At 43.4% G+C, this 24,323-nt stretch overlaps 1 protein-coding gene across 2 annotated transcripts in view; it reads left to right on the forward strand.

The window, feature by feature from the left end:
- Positions 1-24,323, forward strand: part of arhgap10 (Rho GTPase activating protein 10) — a 168,327-nt gene that overhangs the window by 52,379 nt on the left and 91,625 nt on the right. The window contains exons 2-3 of one of the 2 annotated variants that reach the window (XM_055646520.1): positions 5,545-5,640; positions 17,913-17,974. In XM_055646520.1, coding sequence (XP_055502495.1) covers positions 5,545-5,640; positions 17,913-17,974 — 158 coding nt within the window. Of the gene's footprint in view, positions 1-5,544; positions 5,641-17,912; positions 17,975-24,323 lie in introns of those variants that run through there. The other variant, XM_055646528.1, reaches the window with a different exon arrangement.

Raw genomic sequence — 24,323 nt, forward strand, 5'->3', positions numbered from 1 at the left:
TCAGTGCCGAACTGTCGTAGACCTAAGTTGTTCTATCCCCTGCAGCCTGGTTTGAACGCAATGAAGCACGTCTGCAAGAAAATTGATATTGAATTTCTTGAAGTCTGTGCAAATGTGGCTCTTCTCAGACAATACCTCTGCTTGACCACTTGCAAATAACTGGACCTGCATAATGTCTTCATTGCCCTGAACTCCAACATACTTAGCGTCTGTGAAGCCACTTGGCTCGTCTGGGAAACGCTAAGACTAGTTTGCTGAGAATGACCAGGTGATCCAAGAGCTAATTAAACACAAATACAAGTCATTCTTGGGTGGGAAGCTTCGTCATGCTCATAGGGAATCAAATAAACTTTTCAGATAGCCGATGGCCAAGGTCCAACAATAAACACTCAATCGAAAAAACAGGATGTGTGGAAAGAGCTCGGGAGATATAGCAGCTATGTGAGGAAGTTAGTGTACAGTGTTAGTTTTTTTCCCTCTGGTGGAAATCCCAGTAATAACAAGGTATAACAGCTCAGAAATCCACTTCCAGTGAAATAAATCAGATCCCTTTTATGAGTGACCAGATTTGTTCTAGGGTTGACAGCTAATATTAATGTCACACATTTGTGCAAAAGTGAGTACAATTACAAAATATTAGAAACGTTTAAAATGGCTCGTGTATTTTTGATTGCAAATGCATGATATCACACCACACAGAAAACCGCTATATAACAAAGTCTGCTTTAAAAAAAAATGTATCCTCCCCATGGGATAGTTATCGCTGGGTATCGCTCTCTTTAGATCTTTACTGTAAATCTGAGGTTCATCCAATTTAACTTCAATATTCCATCAATTTCTCTACCTGGTGCATTTATGGAAACAATCTGACGCAAATCATTCTTCTGTTTCTAAGGTCTTATCAAAAGTCAATACAAATCCAGAGCTCTTGGCTTTTCTCGTTTCTGTGGCCAGAGGTTGACAGGCCATCGGAGTTAAAATGTAATGAAGAATGGGATGCTGCAAGGATCAGTGCTTAAGCCACACAATATAAATACTAAATTGGATGAGTGAGTGAATATCATCCGTAAACTTGAGGATGTGGGGGGGATTAGGTTATGTTTATTGGAATGCAGTAACCAACACAATTATAATGGGACTAGTAAGACTAGGTAAATATTGGATTTCCTGAAAGTTGGGAAGAGTATTTCTCAACCACGGGTGACAAATGCTATTTAGAATCAAAATTGGAGGCAATCTAGGAGATGGTGAACTTGTGGTTTCTCTACCGTGGAAGTCCACGAAGGTCAGGTTATTTTATACAAAAGGACGCAGTGCTGGAGTAACTCAACAGGTCAGGCAGCATCCTTGGAGAACATGGATGAGCCAAGTTTCGGGTCGAACCCCCCCCCATTCAGTCTTGTGAAGGGTCTAGACTTGAAACGTCACTATCCACGTTCTCCTGACCGGCTGAGTTACTCCATCACTTTGTGTATTTTTGTGTATTAACCAGCATCTGCTGTTTTTTTTGGTTCTAGGTTATTTCATGTATATTTAAGAAGGAGGTGGATATATTTGTAATACCAAAAATCTATTCTTTGTACACTAAAGTGTGGTTTACAGTTGTAATTTAACCTCAGAGAACGTCTTGGAACATGAGAGGAAATTTGAGCCACCTAGCAGATCCTTGTGTGGCCATATGGAGAATTTGCAAACTGCACAATGAACTCCCCAAATCTAGGATACCTAGAGCTATGGGGCAGCACCTCTCACCATGACCTTTCCTTTTGTCCATCGTCCGTCTCCTCTTCAACCCATCCTCCTTCAGATATTTCTTTGCCCCTGTAAATTCATTTTCTTATGCTACATTCTCCTCCAATGTTGCTCTTCCCTTCTTTCTCTGCTTGTCCTAGTCCACTTTGTCACCACCTCTCTTGTCTTCACATTACTTCCTCTTCTTAGCCACCGCCTCCAACTCTTTTTCTCCTCCTTCCTCTCCCTGTTTTTCTTCCTATCTCACTCCATTTCAGTGTCCTCCACCCTGCTCTGCTGAATATCTCCAAACTCTCAAATATTTACCTGCAACTAGTCCAAAGCGTCTGTTAGTTTTGTTTAGAGATATAGCACGGAAACAGGCCCTTTGGCCCACGGAGTCCGCACCGACCAGCGATCCCCACACATTAACATTATCCTAAACACACTAGGGACAATTTACACTTATACCAAGCCAATTAACATACACACCTGTACGTGTTGGGTGGGAGGAAACCGAAGATCTCGGAGGAAACCCATGAGGTCACGGGGGGAATACTTACAAACTCCATACAGACAGCACCCGCAGTCGGGATCAAACCTGGGTCTCCGGCGCTGTACCGCTGCGCCATCGTGCTGCCCTATCTCACCACTGATTTTATGGAAATTGAGTATAATCTCAGAACATTGTTAACACATTTCATGTTTATTTCCAGTTAATAAATAATGCAACGGGGTCATACCGAGTCTATATTTTCCAAAAGGAAACTATTTCTTATGATGTGCTGCTCAGAGAGAAAATGGCTCGAATCCAATGTTTTGATCTTGCAGTAACAAGATTAAATGCCTTTCATTGTGTTCAGACTTCCTGTGTATGGCTTCAGATGTCTGCTGTGGTCAATTTTATTTTTCTAAACTGTTGAAGGATAAAAAAACATGGAGAACGAACCAAAAGATAATTTTATAGTTTATTCATGTCGGGTTATTAAGCACCATTTATAGTAATTCATTCTATTGTTACACCAGATTAGTAATGTATCGGAATCTTTTACTTGGACAGTTGTGTGAATATTTTGGATTGTTTTGCTTCCTGGCAATTAAAAAAAAAACCCATTCAAAAGAGAATTAGAGCATTAAAAAAAAGAGTTAGATAGAGCTCTTAGAGCTAGCGGAATCAAGGGATATGGGAAGAAGGCAGGAACGGAGTACTGATTGTGGATGAACAGCCACAATCACATTGAATGGCGGTGCTGGCTCGAAGGGCTGAATGGCCTCCTCCTGCACGTATTGTCTATGTATCTATGTACCTTGATTTTGGTTTCAGATTACAAAGAAAATAGTTCTATGGGAAATCTGAGGGATTTTCAAGGCCTTTTTTTTTAAGTCCAACTCATTGGCAAGTGAATGAGCACATTTTCTGTTAAATTTCTTGTTTTTTTTTAAATCTATTGTGGCAAAATTAAATCCATGAATAATCTCAGGAACGTTTCATATCCTGATTAAACTTTTAAACCAGCTTAGTTTTGTGATAACAGAGCTGCTATTGGATGATTACCAATGCTAATAGTAATAACTTAAATTGAATGTCGGCACATTGTTTGTTGAGACTTCCTATTTTCTTCAACTTATGTGCTGTATGTTTGTATTTCAATGTTTGTGGGCATTGACTGTAAGCAGACATTTTGTGGGATGTCTTTGGGACAAGTCATCAAAGTATACCCCTTAGGAAAGTCTTCAGCCCAAATTGTCTTGCTCAGATGAACATCATTGTGGATTTCATTTAATGATATGTCCAATGTATATCTTTAAGAATTATTTTTCATGTGTGATTTATATACTAGTCCAAGTGGAACCCGTTAGGCCCCGTCCCCCAATGCAACCCGTTTCCACCACTCACCCGTTCCCCCAACGTAACCCATTACCCCCAACGCAATAATCCACCGATCACCCATAGCCCCCACCGGTGGCCTGGTCCCCAAATGCAACCCGTTCCCCAATGTAAGATTACATCACTCACCCGTTTGGTCCTTATCACAGGGGAAGCCTGATCCCCAATGCAACCTGTTCCCCAACGTAAGATTCCACCACTTACCTATTCCCCCAACGCAACCCATCCCCCCCCAATACAATATTCCACCACTCACCCATAGCCCCCAACTGTGCAGGTAATTTTAAACTTTAAAAAATGCAGTTACGCAAAGATTTAAGGGTCTGTCCTACTGCGGGGACCTAATTTGCGAGTTTAGAAGAGTTTGCGCTTGACTCAAACTCGGAGCATGGTTGACACGTGGTCCTAGGAAGTCTATGTAACTCTCCTTCATGCTTGAAAGAAGTTCCCGCATACTTGAGGGCTCAGTTTGGTCGAGGAGTATTTTTTAGCATGCTGAATCCGCGAGTAAAGATTGTTCGGCATAGAAAACAAATAGATATTTTTTTACTTGTAGATTTAGTCGAAGTAGGTTGGCATGTTATTCGTAGGTAATGGAAGGCAATCAAAGGTAGCCGTAGATAGTGTTAGTATCTAAGGTGGTTAACGAATCGGACTATTCGGTGTTCAATTTTCCTGAAGCTAGTCGAAGCTAGTCTTCAACATAGTCGAAGGAGGTCTGCGAAGTCGAAGGAGGTCTTTTACATATTCGTAGGAGGTTCACTACATAGTCGAAGGAGGACTTAGGAGGTGTTCTACTTCGGCTATACAACAAGACCATGACACTTTTTTAAACTCTACTAAACTCTTCCAAACTCGCAAATTAGATCCCCGCAGTGGGATTGGCCCTTTAATATGTAGGTATGTTACAAAACCTACCTGAATCGTGGCTGAGCATCTGCCCCACCCCTTGTGTGTGATTTTGGAGCTGTTTGGAGGGGGCGGGTTTAAAACCCGATTTTTACTAGGCTGTTCCAATCGCAGATGTTCAGTCTAGTAAATCATTAACGGAGAATCGCTGCAAGACCCGGTCCCAAAAGCTTATGTACCCATTTTTAACCTAATCCTACGCCATGCCCCCCCACCTGTGTGTTTGTGGGGTGGTTAATGCGAGTGTGATGCCGCTGTGTGTTTGTGGGGTGTTAATGTGAGTGTGTGAATGCCGCAGCCCCCCCCCCCCCCCCCCCCCGCAAAACGCCGTTGGGGAAACAGACCCAACGGGTCTGCACTTGGTCTAGTGTTACTTTAAAACTTTTTAATCTCCCCCACTATGTCCCTTACAACAACGTAAAAACATTCATAGCTTGTGTATTGGCAGCAGAGATCACATTGTGATGTCATTTTCGGATTTCGGAATCTTCACGGCAGCTTGTGTAAATGAGATCCCATTGTGATTGGACAAGTGTGAGATGCCATTGTGACATAATCACTGGAAGCTGCTGGAAGAGTCTCCCCCTCAGTTAATATTATAAAAATTGGCTTTTTCAAAAATAACTTTAAATATCAATAACATGAAATATAACATCAAATCTGAAAGAAACTTATTACATCGATGACGGGGAACAAGCTGAGCAAGGTGCTGCAAAAATATTTGTGCTATTGTGTACCGTTTTGGAGAAAATACAATCACACACACACACACCCACACACACACCCCCCACACTCGCCCCCCCACTCCCACCACACACACACCCCCCCACACACACACACACACCCCCCAACACACACACACTACACACCGCGCACACACATCCCCCACACCACACACACGACAAGACTTTTACAAGTATATAGATGTGTGCAGCTGAATCTTCAGAGGTTTGGATGGAAATGCTATATTTGTATTTTAGAAATGCTTAACTAAAGTATTTGTCTTTTTCTTGCAGCTCTTTCAGAAGCACAGCGGAAATTTGCTCAGTCTCTTGGAGGGTTTTCGTTTGAGTTTATCGGGGATGCTGAGACAGATGATGAACGGTCTATAGGTAACTAGATGCTATTTCTAAAGTGATTTGCACTTTGTGTTGCTTGAAGCAAAGAAAATGTGATTTGGTTCTCGATTCCTAAATGACATGCAGAGTTTAGATTTTTTTGTCAGGCTTAATGTCACATCACTGCAGAAACAGCTGTAATTCTAAATGCAAGAAATTGTCTGCAATTCTCTTGAAACCTTTGCTAAAATATTCTAAGGACACCACTACTTTAGAAATTGTTCCATCTTAGTTCCTAATAGCATTTTCCTTATATGTAATTGGAATACCAACCTTTTGCACTAATTTCTTCAGACTGAAGAAGGTCCATCTGTCTCCTCAGATTCTGGTGAACTTCTACCGCTGCACCATCGAGAGCATCCTTACCAACTGTATCACAGTATGGCATGGCAACTGCTCTGTCTCCGACCGGAGAGCACTGCAGAGGGTGGTGAAAATTGCCCAACGCATCACCGGTTCCTCGCTCCCCTCCATTGAGTCTGTCCAAAGCAAGCGTTGTCTGCGAAGGGCGCTCAGCATCGCCAAGGACTGCTCTCGCCCTAACCATGGACTGTTTACCCTCCTACCATCCGGGAGGCACTACAGGTCTCTCTTTTGCCGGACCAGCAGGTCCAGGAACAGCTTCTTCCCTGCGGCTGTTACACTATTCAACACTGTACCTCAGTGACTACCAATCACCCCCTCCCCTCCCCGGACACTTCTCCCACAGGAAAAACACTACGACTGTATGCATGTAAATAGATTTATTTATTGAAATCATATTCTATGTCGCTCTTCTAGGGAGATGCTAACTGCATTTTCTTGTCTCTGTACTGTACACTGACAATGACAATTAAAGTTGAATCTGAATCTTAATCTGAATCTAATTTTAAATGGTCCACTTGTATTTTTCTCAAGTTGGTCTTTGTAACGGAGGCATGTGTTTCTGTTGCTTAAGCATATATATACTCATGAATTATGTCAACTGTGCAGACGTAACAAAATATAGGGGCAGATCGTCTGTCACCCTGGCATCGCTGGCTGCATATCTCAAGGCCGTGCCTCAATATGTTGCACTGGAACTGCATTGGGGAATCTTCTCCTCCAGCCTACCCAGCTGTCAAAACTGTCCCTGTTAATAAACGTTTAGAACTGTCTCTGATATTTAGAGATGTCGAGTAACACATTGAAGTCATCAAAAATGAAAATGGAACTGAAAATACGTGCTAACTTGAATTTCCAATTCATGAAAAATATACACACATTTAAAAGAGTTTATTTTTTCAGTTGCTTTTAAGTGGATTACAGAAAAATCTCCGGATACTTTATCTCAGCAGTTGTTGGAATGGAGCCATTGCCCTTGGCGCAGGCACAGCAGGCAATTTTCCCAGCCCGAGGCCTGGGAAGTCTGTGGGAGTTTGTTCTGATTCATTGACTCCTATCATGAGCACACAGGTGCAGGGCAAGGCTAAGGATCATGTGGAAGTTGATTATTTGATATTTTTCTGTAATTTGTAAAATCATTTAGAAAGATTAGATCCCAGTAGCAAAAATATCTTTGATTGATAATGTATTAAACTAATTCAAGAAGAGTTAAAAGATCCATTTCCAAAGCATGATTTGCAACGTCTATTTACAGTTCATTCAGAAAGTATTCAGACCCCTTCACTTTTTTCACATTTTGTTACGTTACAGCCTTATTTTAAAATGGATTAAATTCATTTTTTTAAATCATCAATCTACACACAATGCACCAGAATGAAGAAGCGAAAACAGGTGTTTAGAAATTTTTCCAAGGTAATTAAAAATAAATAACTGAAATAATACATTTACATAAGTATTCAGACCCTTTGCTATAACACTCAAAATTGAGCTTTGGTTCATCCTGTTTCCATTGATTATCCTTGAGATGTTTCTACAACTTGATTGGGGTCCACCAGTGGTAAATTAAATTGATTGGACATGATTTGGAAAGGCAAATCACCTGTCTATATAAGGTCCCACAGTTGACAGTGCATGTCAGCAAAAACCATGCCATGAAGACGAAGGAATTGGCCATAGACCTCCGAGACAGGATTGTGTCAAGACACAGATCTGGGGACGGGTATAAAACAATATCTGCAGCATTGCAGGTCCCGAAGAGCACAGTGGCCTCTATCATTCTTAAATGGAAGAAGTTTGGAACCACCAGGACTCTTCATAGAGCTGGCCGCCCGGCCAAACTGAGCAATCGGGGGAGAAGGGCCTTTGTCAGGGAGGTGACCAAGAACCTGATGGTCACTGACAGAGCTCCAGGAGATGGGAGAATCTTCCAGAAGGAAAACTATTATCTGCAGCAATCAACCAATCAGGCCTTTATGGTAGAGTGGCTAGACAGAAGCCACTCCTCAGCAAAAGGCACATGACAGTCTGCTTGGAGTTTGCCAAAAGGCACCTAGAGGATTCTCAGACCATGAGACAGAAACAAGATTCTCTGGTCTGATGAAACCAAGATTGAACTCTTTGGCCTGAATGCCAAGCGTCGCGTCTGGAGGAAACCAGACACCGCTCATCACCTGGCCAATACCATACCTACGGTGAAGCATGGTGGTGGCAGCATCATGCTGTGGGGATGCTTTTCAGCGGCAAGAACTGGGAGACTATTCAGGATCGAGGGAAAGATGAACGGAGCAAAGTTCAGAGAGATCCTTGATGAAAACCTGCTCCAGAGTGTTCTGGACCTCAGACTGGGGTGGACGTTCACCTTCCAACTGGACAATGACCCTAAGCTCACAGCCAAGACAAAGCAGGAGTGGTTTCGTGACAAGTCTGTGAATGTCCTTGAGGGGCCCCAGCCAGAGCCCAGACTTGAACCTGATCGAACATCTCTGGAGGGACCTGAAAGTAGCTGTGCATCGACGCCCCCCATCTAATCTGACAGAGCTTGAGAAGGTCTCCAGAGAAGAATGAGAGAAATTACCCAAATACAGGTGTGCCAAGCTTGTAGCGTCATACCCAAGAAGACTTGAGGCTGTAATGTAAATGTGATATTTCAGTTATTTCTTTTTAATTACATTGCAAAAATTTCTAAACGCCTGTTGTCGCTTTTTTATTCTGGGGTATTGTGTATAGATTTATGATTTAAAAAAAAAGAAAAGAATATGATCCATTTTAGAATAAGGCTGTAACGTAACAAAATGTGGAAAAAGTGAAAGGTTCTGAATGCACTGTATATGTTTAGGTTTCCTATTTTAGAATATGCCATTTTCACCAGACAGTCATGTTTCCAAATTAAGTTTTGTGTTTTGCTAGATTTTACAACACATTGTTCAGCAAGTTAGGTTTATTTAGTTTTGCTTCGCTGTGTGTTTTAGTTCATTGTCTTATTTATTGACATTCAAAGCACCATGTCTATTGAGAAACAAAGGTGCCATAACTCAATTTTAAACAAGGCTTACTTAAGGTAGACGAACAGAGCGGAACAAATAACAAATGAACTGCAGTTGAGCAATAATGCATATTCCAGGCATTTTCCTGGTATTTTTGTGCGAAATATCGTGAATTCAATTATCTCATTAATATTAGATTAAATAGATTTTTATAATGCCCAATTGTACTTTAAGCATCTTAGTCATTTCCAATTTTGAACTCAAAATGTCAGTGAACTATTGAAAACAGTGTGAACTATTCTACTAACTGCAGCCAATCCTGAATCATTTTTGCTCTCCTGGTAGTAAGTTTGGTGTCAGTTTTTTTTAAAGTTGCTTCTCAAAGTTCAGGTGCACACTCTGGATCTACCCACTCAATTCCTTCTAGGTTGCTGGCAACAGCACCACAGAAAACCCCTTTTAACTTAAACGTTAATGTTAAACCATGGACTTGGTGGCACTCCTCGGCAAATACTATGTTTTTTATTTTATTTTTTCAAACTGTCCACAGGATTAATTAACCATTTTTAAATTGCACAAGTAGAGTCCTCAGTTTAACGTTGGGAATTCCAAAAAGATGGGGGGGGCTCTGCTAGCTGATTGCATATAGTTTAAGATGGCCAAGGTTTCAATAGAGTCTTTCATGTCCCTCGCATGATATCCTAAAATAACCGTACGGCCAATGGATACTTAAATACCATCAATGATGGTATTGTAGAACAAAAGTAGCCAAGTGGCACACAGTTAGTGCCCATAAACAAGTTTGATAATGATAGATAATCATTTCTAGGCATAAATGAAGCATTATAGATCACAGCAACATTGTTGAAGTTGTAAAAAAGACCAAGAACTTCAGAGCACCATGGTTGCATTTCCCCGTGTAACAATGCCACACTGTTCGTCTCATAGTTTTAGCTGATACCACAGCAGGTGTGATATTTTCGGACCGCTCTTAATGAGATGCACTGTAGTGGAAAGAACCATCTTCTGACTGCAGGAAGCTGCTATTACTGAATGTAATGAATGATCGGAAGAGTGGGAGGAGGAGGTTTGATGAGAGAACATTCCCAGGCTGTAAGAGGTTCTTGGGCAGGATGCCGAAGAGCTGAGCAAGGAATCCACATAAGGGATTTATGGCAGAGGCTGCCAAAGAGGTCTTCAAGAACATGAGATGTCTTAAATGGCTTCATTGTGAGGAGACTGGCAATGCAAAAAAAGTGGCTGTCCTTAAATACTTAAAATGCATCTGTGTGGGGGGGAGAGAGAGAGAGAAAAATATTTGAATGCGATGATCTTTCGCCAGAACCGGACTTTGATCTCAAATTTTAACTTTTTTTCTCTCTACGTGGGTGCAGCCTGATCTGAAGAGTCATTGTTTATTTTGGATTTGCAGCATCTTCACTATTTAACTTTGAGAAAACTAAATCCAAGTTTCCACTCTTTGACAGTGGAGTTTGAGTAACGCCTGTAATGCACAAGCTCCTTAATGTCTTACCTCCCTAGGCAATAGTGTCTGACCCTGACCTCGATGGGCAAAGCAGGCATAGTACACACGAGGCTCTAGGGCATCAGATCTCAGTGAGGGCAGGGTTCAGTTTGAGATTTGTGGTTTCAGTTTCAGGCTCTAAATGTAGCACTGGTTCCGTCTGCACATGTTTCAAATGAGAAGGAGTGAATGAGTTGACTGGCAACGATCTAGTGATTCAGGGCACATCATGCAGCTTCACCCTCCCAATGCATTGATAGCTTGCCAACTGTTCGAAGCATTTTAACTGCTATTAAATACATCAGTTCCACTGAGACATTTATCAATGGATATTGATATTTTTAAAAAACTAGTTAAAATTAAAAAAAAAAAACCCCATGATTAATTAAAATACAATGAAGCAGAATGCCACAAGCACTTGGCTGCTTCCGTTTTTTTTGCGCAGGGTTAGCGAGTCCATTCAAATGAAAGGGATAGGTATTTGTGCACCAGCCATTCTTGGTGTACAACTATGGATGTCCTGTGAATGGCATCTTTTCCCTCTTCAGCATGTTTCTGGGCTCCCTCATGAATCCTGTGCTGCGGTGGATAATCAGATCACAATCACAATAATACTTTATTAGCCAAGTATGAAATGAAATGAAATGAAATGAAATGAAATGATTCAATTTATTGTCATTGTCAGTGTACAGTACAGAGACAACGAAATGCATTTTTAGCATCTCCCTTGAAAGGGAGACACAGGGCGTCGCGGTGTGCCCGCGCCTGCCGCCGTAACATTGCGCCAAGTATGTTTTGCAACATACGAGGAATTTCATTTGCCGATGATACAACTGTGATTGGCCTCATCAGCAACAACGATGAGCTGGCCTACAGGGAGGAGGTCCAGCACTTAGCAGCATGGTGCGCTGACAACAACCTGGCCCTTAACTCCAAGAAGACCAAGGAGCTCATTGTAGACTTCAGGAAGTCCAGAGGCGGCACGCACACCCCCATCCACATTAACGGGACGGAGGTGGAACGTGTTTCTAGCTTCAGGTTCCTGGGAGTCAACATCTCCGATGACCTCTCTTGGACCCACAATACCTCTACTCTGATCAAGAAGGCTCATCAGCGTCTCTTCTTCCTGAGGAGACTGAAGAAGGTCCATCTGTCTCCTCAGATCCTGGTGAACTTCTACCGCTGCACCATCGAGAGCATCCTTACCAACTGCATCACAGTATGGTATGGCAACTGCTCTGTCTCCGACCGGAAGGCATTGCAGAGGGTGGTGAAAATTGCCCAACGCATCACCGGTTCCACATCTCCCCTCCATTGAGTCTGTCCAAGCAAGCGCTGTCTGCGGAGTGCGCTCAGCATCGCAAGAAGGACTGAGCTCTCACCCCAACCATGGATCTGTTTACCCTCCTACCATCCGGGAGGCGCTGCAGGTCTCTTCCGTTGCCGAACCAGCAGGAACAGGAACAGCTTCTTTCCGATCCGCTGTCACTCTACTAAAAAACGTACCTTGTGACTGCCAATCACCCTGGCTTTGCCCCCCCCCCCCCCCCCCCACACTATTTTTTTTTTTTATTCAAATCGTTTGCTATGTCGCTCTTCAAGGGAGATGCTAAATGCATTTCGTTGTCTCTGTACTGTACACTGACAATGACAATTAAAATTGAATCTGAATCTGAATCTGAAATAAAAGGCAACGCAATGCACAAAACACATTTTAACATAAACATCCACCACAGTGACTCCTCTCCACATTCCTCGCTGTGATGGAAGGTGAACAAAAAGTTCAATCTCTTCCCTTGTGATCTCCCGCGGTCGGGGGCCACGAGCCCCCTGTTGACGAGATGATCTTGACTCCCGCAGCCGGCGGCAGGCACTCCACGTCGAGGCGATCAACTCCTGCATGGGGGGGGGATGTCAGCTCCTTCGCGCCAGACAATCAAACCCCGCGTCGGGGCTGGTCAAACCTTCCGTGATGTCGGAGCTCCCGACATCCATGGCCTCTCCCGAGACTGCGAGCTCCTGATGTAAAGTCTGCAGACCGCGGTTGGAGCAATCCCAGGCAAGGGATCAGCCCCAATGTAAGTCCACGCCCCATGGTGGAGCTCCAAAGCCAGTCCGAGGAGGCCTCCAGCTCCATCGATGATAGGCCGCTGAGAGACCGGGGAATGCGATCCAAAAATTAATCGCATCTCCGACAGGTAAGAAACTGAAAAAAAGGTTTCCCTGACCTCACCCCCTCCCCCCACATAAAACAAACCTGAGAACATTTACACGGACTTTAAAACACACTAAAAATTAAAAAAATGTCAGACAATTTGGTCCCTATTTCTGAATCTCCCACAAGATGTGACATCTTACTGCCCATTAGTATCACACATCTGAGACTCATTTTTCAGTGTGCACATGAAGTGCAAGACATGCTGAGCAGCACAGGGAACTTTTGGTATCTGTAAATTTGCAGCAGACTAATGTTCAGACACCAGAGATAGCTCTTCTGCCATAAAATAGATAAGAACAGAAAATGCTGGAATAGAAGATCTCGGCAGATCACCCATCATTCCTGGAAAAGGGTTAAAGTTGCAAGTGTGTGACCCTGGCTTTGCCATGAGGTCTTTTGTGCCCACTAGAGGGATAAGCTATGGCTTTGGTTTAACCATGTGACACCTGCCTTTCTCAATTCCATATTAAAGGCTGTTGGTTAAGCTTAAAGTTGTGGGAGATTCGGAAATAGGGACCAAATTGTCTGAAGGCAAGAAAGATGAATAACCTCATGGTGCAAAGAAGCTCTGAGCAGGGCAGTCTGATGCTTTGTGTCGTATCTGCTTTGTATTTCAAAAATTCATTGCTTATTCATTTAATGGGACAAAACCTATGGAGTGGTCTTGAAGAAGGATACCACAATTGTAGAATGACATGTATTTGGGTAGAATGATGGGAAATCAAATTTAAAGAGGACTCCTGGGATGCGCTGGTGGTGGTAGATGACTCTCGGGATGCACCGCACAGTGGCAGACAAGTCCAGGGAATGGCTGCGGAGCTGAAAGGCGGACGGGCTGCTGAGAACAAAGGAACCTGGCGAGATTCGCCGAGAGCTAAAAGGGAGGGACCAGGCAGGCCGCCTGTGGCCATGTTTGGTGGCAGGCCTCGTTCTCCACTGCGAGAAGTTAAGGCTGTACTAAGCAGTTCTGAAACTTTGTCGGCGGCATAAACGTGGCAACTATTTGTGTGCTGCCTAGGTGAAGTCTGCTGTATGATTTTATCGGATTGTATGCAAAAAACAAAGGATTTCACTTTACTGTCACATGTGACAAAGTAGAATTGAATCGTGTAAAATATGAATATATAAATTCACAATACATGATGCATATCAAAGTATATAAAGGTTACAAGAGTTGGTAATCTTGATATTCCACAAATGTTGGTAATGACCAAATTACAAACATTACAAAGACATAAAGCAAAATATATTAGTGCTGTAATATTCAAGTACATGGCCAATGGAGTGCAGGTTATTTGAAGTTGAGATCGATTGTATGTGTCATGGCCAGACGACACCTAGTGTACTAAATATGTAAAATTAATTTGGAAATATTACACCTGTAGAGAACGGACATGGGTTCAAGTTAGTAAAAGATCATTTTAGGGTAATTTTTTTTTTTTTACATACTGAGTGATTGAGTTCCACGTGGTGTCGAGGGAGTCAAAACTCTGCAGTCATTTAAGAAACAATGGATGATTCATTCAAAAAGGACTTTCTCAATCTTTAAGGATCTTGTATAAATGAAGTCCTTTCTCTTTGAATATTGATCTTAGAAAAATAGAATATTAGCATGATTGGAGAATATTTCATCCACTGTGCCCCTCTGGCCAAAGAAAGAATTATCCGTCCTAATTCCACTTGTTGGCTTAATCCATGGGTTGTGGACTAGGCGCATTTTAAGTGTACATATCCCAGTGCTGCTTTAAATCCAATGAGGATTTTTGCTTCTAGGAAGTGGGTTCTAGACCACCATTACCTCCGAGATTAAAATCATCTTGAGAACTTGAAGCTTTCAACCATCTCTACTTCAGCACGATCAATGTATACAATGTGTGTGTGTACTGCTTTTCTTCCTGAAGCCAATCATAATCTCCTTTGTCTTGCTGACATTGAGGGAGAGCTTGTTGTCTTGGCATCAGGTTACGGGGTTCTCAATCACCTTCCTACACTCCGTCATTATTTAATATCCGGCTCACTAAGGTGGTGCGATCTGCGAACTTGTAGATAGTTTCAGAGCCCACTGTGACTTGTTCTCATGGTAAAATCTTGACCAAGAATCAGCGGTTTATTGTTGAGACAGCAAACCAAGATAAGATGTTTGTTTTTTCTATTCTGATGGGATTGCTAAGCAGCTAAATGTATTAAAATTGAAAAATACCGGAACTTTTAACAATTTCCCACAGAATGATCTTCAATTCTGTAATTCTTTATGTTTGTGTGTGCATTTAATGACTCTGATGAACACTATTCTATTCTGATCAAACTGCTACAGTTCTCAGAACTGATTGTTTTCGTAAAAACAATGTGAAGTTGTGTTTAGATAAGCTTGGACAGGAGGGATATGTGCCTAATGCAAGCAAATGGAACTAGCGTAATGAGGCATTATGATCTGCCGCTGTTTATCTCCCGAAGACCAGCGACCGAGAAGACAGCCTGGGGTTTGCCTGAATCGGGCACCGCTCATAACAACTGGAGTGCGGTCTGGACGTGGAAAATGTTGCCACACATGACGCGTCCTGCTTGCTGGCTCAGTGGACTATTTCTACACAACTGCTAATTGGGGGTGATATGGTGATACTCTACTGGACTGTTTGTAGGGAAAGAATTTCACGGTGTGTTTGCACATCGCTCATGTGACAATAAAGCACCATTGATTGGTATTCAGCTGCACAGTCATGAGTAAATGAGGAATACATTACGGGGCTGAGAAAGCATCTTTGCGGGGCACAGGTGTTGAGGATTATCATTGGGGCGGATCGTAGAGAGTGACCTTCCAATCCTAATTACTTTAAATCTGCCCTTTTTATCTGTTATCTGGCTTCTTTAAAATGTTACACTATTAAATATCCCCTCTGCCTCTACTGTTCTGAAGAAAACAATACCTTATTCAGTTATCTTAGAACTAACATTCTCTTTCTTGCTGGCCTCATCCATGTAAACCACCCACTCCACCTTTAGTGAAGACACGTTTCTAAAATGTGATGACCAATATTCTGTTTTCTTGCTGAGGCCTAACTATTAATTTACACAGTTCGTGCACCGTACTGTTATTGCATCCTATGCCGCCTCCTCAAACCAAAAATCCTTGCTGGTTGTGAGCTGCAGTTTAAATAGACATGTTTTAAGTTGGAAGTCGGCTGTTGTGAGGAAAGGCATTAAAGACCCCTGCATACACTGAATGACAAAAGTTTGCAAAATCTTTGACAAGGGAAATTAAAAATGTGTAAATTATTATAAAGTCTGAAATGAATCGATAATCAAATGTTGTAAGGACTATGAGGAACTGAACGATCTGAAGGAACTGAGGGCAGCATTTCTTCTTCTTCTTGCGTATGGCGTGCACAGCCTAAAGTTGTAGAATAACTTGTTCTATTTGATCTTATTTAATTGTGCACACCGGGTTGATTGCATTTGTCGAAACAGGGCGGACCACGTGAAGGTTGCAATCTCCCACCCCAGGGCAGCACTGCGGTGCAATGATAGAACGGCTGCCTTACAGTCAGGGCCATCTTAACAGCATTATAGGCCCCAGGGCAAAGCAGTGCACTGGGGCCCCTGCCTACACAACCACTCACAGGAAGAAAAATGTAAATGGTCGATAAAATTAAAGCCAGTTCAAACGCTGCTGCCCCATTGTGCTGCAAAGCTGATTTAAAAATATCATGCACATGAACACGCTGAATGCAATTTCAACATTGGGAAACACAAATTTCAAGTTGTCCGGAATTATTTTGATCCTCTTCTTCTGATCCGTCATATCTAATAATGCGAACACTTCGCTTTCGTTCCCCTTTTTTCACATCGCTATAATCTGAATCTGGACACCTACTCCTGGCTTTCAATTCGTATTCACCAAATCTGTTCAAGTTCGTTCAAGTTTATTGTCATGTGTCCCTGATAGGACAATGACATTCTTGCTTTGCTTCAGAACATAATAGGCATCGACTACAAAACATGAATAAATAAACTGATAAAGTGCAAATAACAAATAATGGGTTATTAATGTTCAGAGTTTTGGCTGAGCCAGGTTTAATAGCCTGATGGCTGTGGGGAAGTAGCTATTCCTGAACCTGGTCGTTGCAGTCTTCGGGCTCCTGAATTTAATTTCCTGTCTCTAATTTCCTGAAGATAGGTTTTCAGAGACTCACGATTCATGGCAATAAGTATGTTCACATCCTCTGACTGCAGGACCTTACTTGTTTTGTTCACTCTTTCAAGAATTGTGAGAAAGATATTTTCCTGTTTCTCCATTTTCTCGCTTAATCCTTCTGCCTCTCGCCTTGTGTTCACTTCCTGTTCAGTGTCAGCTGATGCAGAATCCAGTGCATGTTTAATTTTCTCGAAAACCCCCATACAGAGCATGAACAGGATCAAAATGTAACGACCTTCTCGTGTCAGACAGATGCTGGACCACAATATTTTTTTCCTAAAGATGATGCCAGAACATTCCATCGATGTGTCGAAGCAGAGAAAAAAGAATACAGACCCTGAACAAAGTCAAAAGATTTTTACAGTCTGTAGTCAACACTGTGCTGCTTTTACACCTACCAAGTTCAGGCTGTGTCCAGCAATGTGATGGCAAACTCATTCAGTTGATGAATCCGTGCTTGCAATCCAGTATTTATTTATTGGCAGCAAGTCACAACATACATAGATTAGCATGGGGCCCCTTTGCTCGTGGGGCCCCGGGTAACTGCCCAGCATTAAGATGGCCTTGCTTACAGTGCCAGAGACACGGGTTGTTCCTGATGAGGTGCTGTTTGTATGGAGTTTGTACGTTCTCCCTCTGACAGCGTGGGTGTTCTCTGGCGCCTCGTATTCCTCCCACATTCCAAAGACGTGCAGGTTTGTAGGTTAAATTGGTTTCAGTAAATTGTCCCTAGTTCTAGTGCACGGGTGATCACTGGTCAGCGTGGATCGAAGGGCCTGTTTCCATGCTGTATCTCTAACCTGAACTAAACTAACAATTTATGCAATCACTGTGGGCCTTAATCTCCTCAAATTGCAGGACAGACTTGAAACTGAACAACCTACTCCTACTATGTTTATATTTATGATGGGAAATATCTACTTATTCTGAAAAATTGTTAGAAAAGTGTCAACATTTGTTAATTGCTTTGCCATTGTATTCCAGATGAGTCCATTCAGGAGTTTGCCGCATTTTTACGTACTCTCGAGGAACAGAGGGAAATGATGGTAAGCAGAAATACTGTGCGCTTGGAGAAGGAATTGTCTCCACATATTTTAACTAAGTATTCCGGAAATTGACGCTTGCTTGCTATATAACTATAGATAGCTCTTTTGAGATCAATTCATCACAAACTACTTTCATGTCATCAGGAATTTGATTGGAATGCACCTCTTAACAGATTGGTGTAAATGTAGTTTCTCTATGTTCTCTAAATCCCCAAGGGAAAAAGATCATTGCAAGTTGCTAGCTTCAGTCTGTGGTTTTACTATTCCCATAATCTAACTTGCTATTTACTGTTCTTTTCCCAAAGCATTATGGTATTTAATTGTTTTAGGCTGACCACAGCATAAGATCCACTTTGTTGCTTAGTTTTCTTTTCCCTCTGTTGGTGCTCATTTCAGCCTAAAGATTTAAAACAGAATGCAATTCATTCTGAAGTGTAGTTAACGTATTTCCCGGCAAGCAAGACGCTATTTATTACCCAAAAATAAGGCACGAAAATTTACCTGTGCCTTGGAGGCCAAAGGTTGGGTTGTTAGCCAAGATATATAGACTTGGCTATCCCTCAGTACAGCAACATCAAGAATTATGTTGCTGTACTGAGGTATAGTCAAGTCTGTCCCTCATTGCTGGCAGCCGATGGGAAGCTGCACAGCATGTGGGGAGGCTGGCCCGGGTCAGCATGGGCAGGAGCGTTGAGAAGGTGGGGGTCGGGGATCATGCCAGCAACTCACTCATTCACCGCTGCCGTGACGCTCCGGGCGCAGAGGGAAGTAGCTCGGGTGGCTGCGAGCGGCCACCGGGTCCGGTCGGCGAAACCTCAGCACCTTCTGCCGGCCCGCTCACCTCTGGCAGTGCTCTCCGTCTGAACGCCTCTTTCCTGCCGCTCACTGGCCTCGCTCATGTCAGCCGCTTCCCGCAAATCCTTAAATTCCGACTGCTGCCAGGAGCAGGACATGACCTCACTTGCTGCACTTGCTGGGTGACACTTCACGGCATTCACTGCCCCGTCCGTGTCTTTCAGGATCAAAGATCATAGAGCGTGGCGGGTCAGCTGCGATGGATAACAGGATAGCGGGCGGTGGAGCTTACTCCTGTGTCAGCTCGAGAAACCTCAATTGGTTCCTTGAACTAGTTTTGTCATTCAATAAGATCACAACTGATTCAACTTGTCCGGGTGTGCTACTGTTTTTCCCACCGTCTCTCCACCTGCCATCACCCTCCACCCCCCCACCCATTCAGTCATTCAGAATGGAGGAGATCTGGAAGCCTTGGGCAAATTGAATTGTTACTTTCTTTATTTTTGTGCATCTATTTATTTATTTATTTTTGAGAAGTTCTATGTCCTGCCAGCCTTTTTATCAAAATTTAGCAACTCAAAATGGGGGTGCGTCTTCGATGCAGGTACGTCTTCATTGCCGAGAAATACAGTAATTCAGCATTTACTCCCACTATGGGTACTAGCTGAGCCTCACGTTGCAAGTTGACACAAGAGGTACCCCGAGTTAAAACTCGTGGTAATAACGTACGATTAACGTACGGAACTCGTGGACGCAACTTAGAGACTTGTGGCGCTAATGGCAGGTACTCGTGAATTGTCAACCCTTGCAAAAAATCAAACATGTTTAAAAATTTTCCACGAGTCAATTTTACTCTTGTGGTTAAGAAATGAAACATTTTAACTCGTTGTAAGAACATAGTGGCCCGTGTGTTTACCTTAGTGTATCGTGAGTCTACCGTGGGAACTCTTTAACTCAGTGGGCAGGCAGCAGCAGATTGTCGCTCCCTTCAGTTTCCCAGCGACAATCACCTGCCATAACGCGAGAGAGATCATGCACTGTTGTAGGTCTCCTTTGCACGTCGGTGTTTCTGTATTTCTCCACTCATTGTTGGCCCCATCTGTCACCACCCCCACCTACACCACTCTGCTTCCTGGCCATGTGTGTGACCCCTTCCCTCCCCTCTCCAGCTCCCCTCCCATTGAACGGGCGCGGGGGCTTTGCACTGTCTTCACGTCGGCGATGCCAGCAGGTCAGTGCCAGTCGCCCCGGGGTGGGGGCTCCCTTCAGTTTCCCAGGGGGTCGGGACGGGACTGGAGTTGGGAAGGAAAGGTGGGGGTACAGTTCCCAGTCTCAGCTCCTGTCCAAGGGGGTGGCCGGAGACGTCAGGACCAATGGGACACCGACCCCCAGGGGCTGCAGTTGGTGTTGGCTGTGGGTCTCTGGGTTCTCCGTGCTTGCAGTGGGCCTGGGGGTCGGTGTCCCGTTGGTCCTGACGTCTCCGGCCACCCCCCTGGACAGGAGCTGAGACTGGGAACTGTACCGCCGGTGCAATGGGCGGGGAGCTGGAGAGGGGAGGGAAGGGGTCACACACATGGCCGGGAAGCAGAGGGGTGTGGGTGGGGGTGGTGACAGATAGGGCCAACAATGAGTGGAGAAATACAGAAACACCGACGTGCAAAGGAGACCTACAACAGTGCATGATCTCTCTCGCGTTATGGCAGGTGATTGTCGCCTGACCGCTGTTCCTGACGCTAAAGCCTAGGGATCGTTGCCGTTCGTGTTGGCGTGGAGGGGGAGGGGGGTATTGTGCTGTTTGATCGCCCCCTGCTATCCCAGGGACGGGGAGACACAGCGGCTTTTGAGACTGGTGGGCAATCACTACCAAAGTGTCTGCCCACACAGTCAGCACACCTCTCCTACACTTGTCTCCCGCACTAAGATCATCCCGCAGAGAATGATCCCAGCCTAACCCAAGAGCCATGTCACCCCAGACAGATTAATGACGCCCCCCCCCAAACCTCTCTCCACCTCAACTCATGCCTGGGCACCAAAGCAGCTCAGGAGGCGAACCCTGAGCTCCGTCTCACAACAATCTGATGTGCACATCTGTCCACATTCAAAGATTTAACCTTCCGTCTCCCCGTAGTGTGTAGACGTGGCAGTAAATCCAATTAAAACATATCAAACCTGTGTGTTTCAAACAAATCATAAGTATAACTGCTCTGGCACTGGATGGTGCGCATTTTCCCTTTGTAGGTCACATCAATAGATGCGGCCGCGCTGAATTCTATCTTTAAAACAAAGCCACGGGATGGAGAGGTCTTCTTTAACACTGTTGCTTATTAAAACATAACACTGTTGCTTATTAAAACAAACCTTCAATCAGGATTGGCTCAAGAGTAACTCGGGAGACGAACTTGGAACATTGCAGAAATGACAAGTAAACGGCAAACTTGTCATACCCGTGGGAACTCGGTTAAACTCCTGATCATACACTTGCAATCTCGTACACAACCACGAGTCATTCACTCGGGGTACCTCTTGTGTCAACTCACAACGTGAGACTCAGCTTTAAATCAGCTGCTGAAGATTTCAGCTTGGATTTTAATTTAGCATCCTTTGACTTCCATAAGAATTTCAAGACAGTTGTAGACTTGCAAATAGTAACAATGTTGTTTTTCCAGTTAGTTATCAGTATCTTTTATTGACTGAAATTTTCATAGTGGTAATTTAAAAGTTTCTGGACGTAGGCAAAATCTGAATTAGAAAAATAGATAATTAACTGCAAAACCAGTTTTGTTTTTGTGGTACATATATCTGGTATGGGAAGTGTAGTCCAGAGGGACTACTTCACTCAGCTAGGTTTAGAATAGTGATTTTACTGTGCCTGCAATGGGTTATGTATTTCCATGCTTTGTACAAATGGTAAATGTAAATGTGTTTCTCAGCAACTCCAGCAATGCTATTTCTAGGATAGTTGGTGATATGCATTTCAATTGAGATCAGTAGCACTGGGCACCCTGGGAATTGCCTCAGAATTGCCCACCCTGGAAAACATTCTTCTGGCTGAACTTTGTTGGTTGTGAGTTTTCCATGGAATGCCTGCCGTGGATAGCTATATCTTTTTAGTTAATCTGCAACATCATGCCCTGCATAATCAACATTTAGCAAATGGATTTCAAGGATCAATTCACTGGAGCATATAATGTTCTCTAAATCCCCAAGGGGAAAAGATCATTGCAAGTTGCTAGCTTCAGTCTGCGGTTTTACTATTCCCATAATCTTGCTATTTACTGTTCTTTTCGAAAAGCATTATGGTATTTAATTATGGTATTTAATTATGGTATTCATGACAAGCCTACTGTCTCCGCCTCTTCCTTTCTCCCCCCCCCCCCCCAACATTAGTCTGAAGAAGGGTCTCGACCCGAAACGTCACCTATTCCTTCTCTCCATAGATGCTGTCTGACCCGCTGAGTTTCTCCAGCATTTTTGCTTCGATTTTTCCAGCATCGGCAGCATCTATGGAGCGAAGGAAATAGGCAACATTTCGGGCCGAAACCCTTCTTCAGACCCGTATAAGCAATGTTTCTAGTCAGGACCCTTCTTCAGTCAGGTAGTAGTGGGGTTGAGAAAACTGTGGGATAAAAGTGGGAGGTGGATACAGGTGAGAAGGGGGGGGGGGGGGGGGGGGGGGGGGGGGGGGGGGGGGGTTGCGATTAGGCAGGTAGGTGGACAAAGGTCAAAAATGAAAAGACAAAAAGATGGCAAAAGTCTATAAGATAACGAAAGAGGAGGAATAAACTGTGCAGCAAGAGGAAGGGATGCTGGTGGAAGGGAAAAGCAGGAATTTGGGATGAAGGGATGGGCAACTAATGGGGGTACGGTAAGAGAGAGGGAAGAGGGAGAGGTGGTGGGGGGAGTACTTAAAATTTGCAAATTCAGTGCTGTTGGGTACTGTTCAAACTACCCAACCCGAATATGAAGTGCTGTTCCTGTAAATTGTGTGCGGCCTCACTCTGGCAATGGAGGATGCCCAGGACACAAACGTCTGAATGCAAATTGGAAAGAGTTAAAATAGTTAGTAACAGGGAGATCCAGACGGACCCAGAGCAAGTGTTCGGTGAAAGGGATGCTTTGTTTATGCCTGGTTTTCTGAACGCTTGCAACTGGCCCACCAAAGCATGCTGGATCTCCGGGTATCTAACCATTTTAACACGCATTCCTATCCCCCATGCCGAACTTTGTGTCTTGAGGTAGCAATGTTACAAAATGTTGAGATTTTAAAAATCAAGTCTGCAATTTATCCCATCAGATAAAGCATAACAAGAAGTTTAATTTGACACCTAATTCACTTTCATACCTTCAGTATTAAAAAGGTTATGGCCATTTTCATACTCTGAAATTAGCATCTTGTTCCCTATTGCTTTTCCATTAACACAAAAGCTGTGATCGAGGACAGTCAAAAGGCCATAACTTTCTTAAAAATTAAGAGAACTGAAAGACATTGTCAGTTATTATAGATTGAAGCATTCTGAAACAAATATGAAACAATCTTACTTGGATGACCTGAAATTAAAGCATATAATTAGTTAGTTACCCAATTGTAGCTAATTACATAATTCAATTACTAGATCTAAACATCTATCCATTTCTTAAGAAAAGATCAACATTTTTAAATAGCCTAAGTGTCCACATAACATACACGCAAGAATTCACATAATTTTTAAATCTCATTGTCATGGATTTATAGGCCAAATGGAAGGAATGTAGTGTTTAATACCTGCAAATTAATGGCCATTTAAATCATCCTGCGAGTGGGTTTTTCTGGAACGCGATCATTTGGAACGTTGCGGTTGATGTGAATTTAAACCCCATATTGGCAGGAAAAATACTGCCAGTTCGTATGGGGTAAAAAAATCACTGTTTCGCAACGTAAAATGTGAATTAAAGGCATCTTAAGGAGCACTTTTATACATAAAATAAACGGCTTTCCTTTACCTGTCCCGTACGTGAAATCCGTCCCCGTTGTCGGCGTTGACGGCTTTAGAAACTGATTTTTAAATTACTCCAGCACTGAACTTGTTGGGCGATTTAAAAAATAAAATAAATAAATAAAAATTCACATAACGCCCATCGGAACAATTCTTCAGCAAAAGCTTGCACTCCGAGAAAATATAATCCAGGACAGGTAGGAGAAAAACGCATTTTAACCCCCCCCCTCCCCCCCAAAGGCGCCAAAATCGCGCATACGGTCAGTGGCAGAACTGCAGCGCCGCTGAAGGTAAGTTTTGTAACATACCTACTTGAGGCACCCGCAAACTGGAGGAAAAGAACTAACAGTAAGCATATTGAAATCTACAATTATAGGTAACAGCCCACACTCCCCCAACTTCCCCTTCCCCCCCACTTTTGCCTCACATTTGCACACCCCTTTCTGCCACTATTCTGCCCCCCACCCCCTTTACCTGTCTCCTCCTGCCCTCTTCCCCTCCTCTGTCTCCATCTCCTCCCAAACTACCCTTTGCCTTCCCAGTGTTCCCCTCCCCCCCACTCTTTTTGTTCCTCATGTCCC

Source organism: Leucoraja erinacea, chromosome 1 (genome assembly GCF_028641065.1).
Source record: "Leucoraja erinacea ecotype New England chromosome 1, Leri_hhj_1, whole genome shotgun sequence".
NCBI classification, from domain to species: Eukaryota; Metazoa; Chordata; class Chondrichthyes; order Rajiformes; family Rajidae; genus Leucoraja; species Leucoraja erinaceus.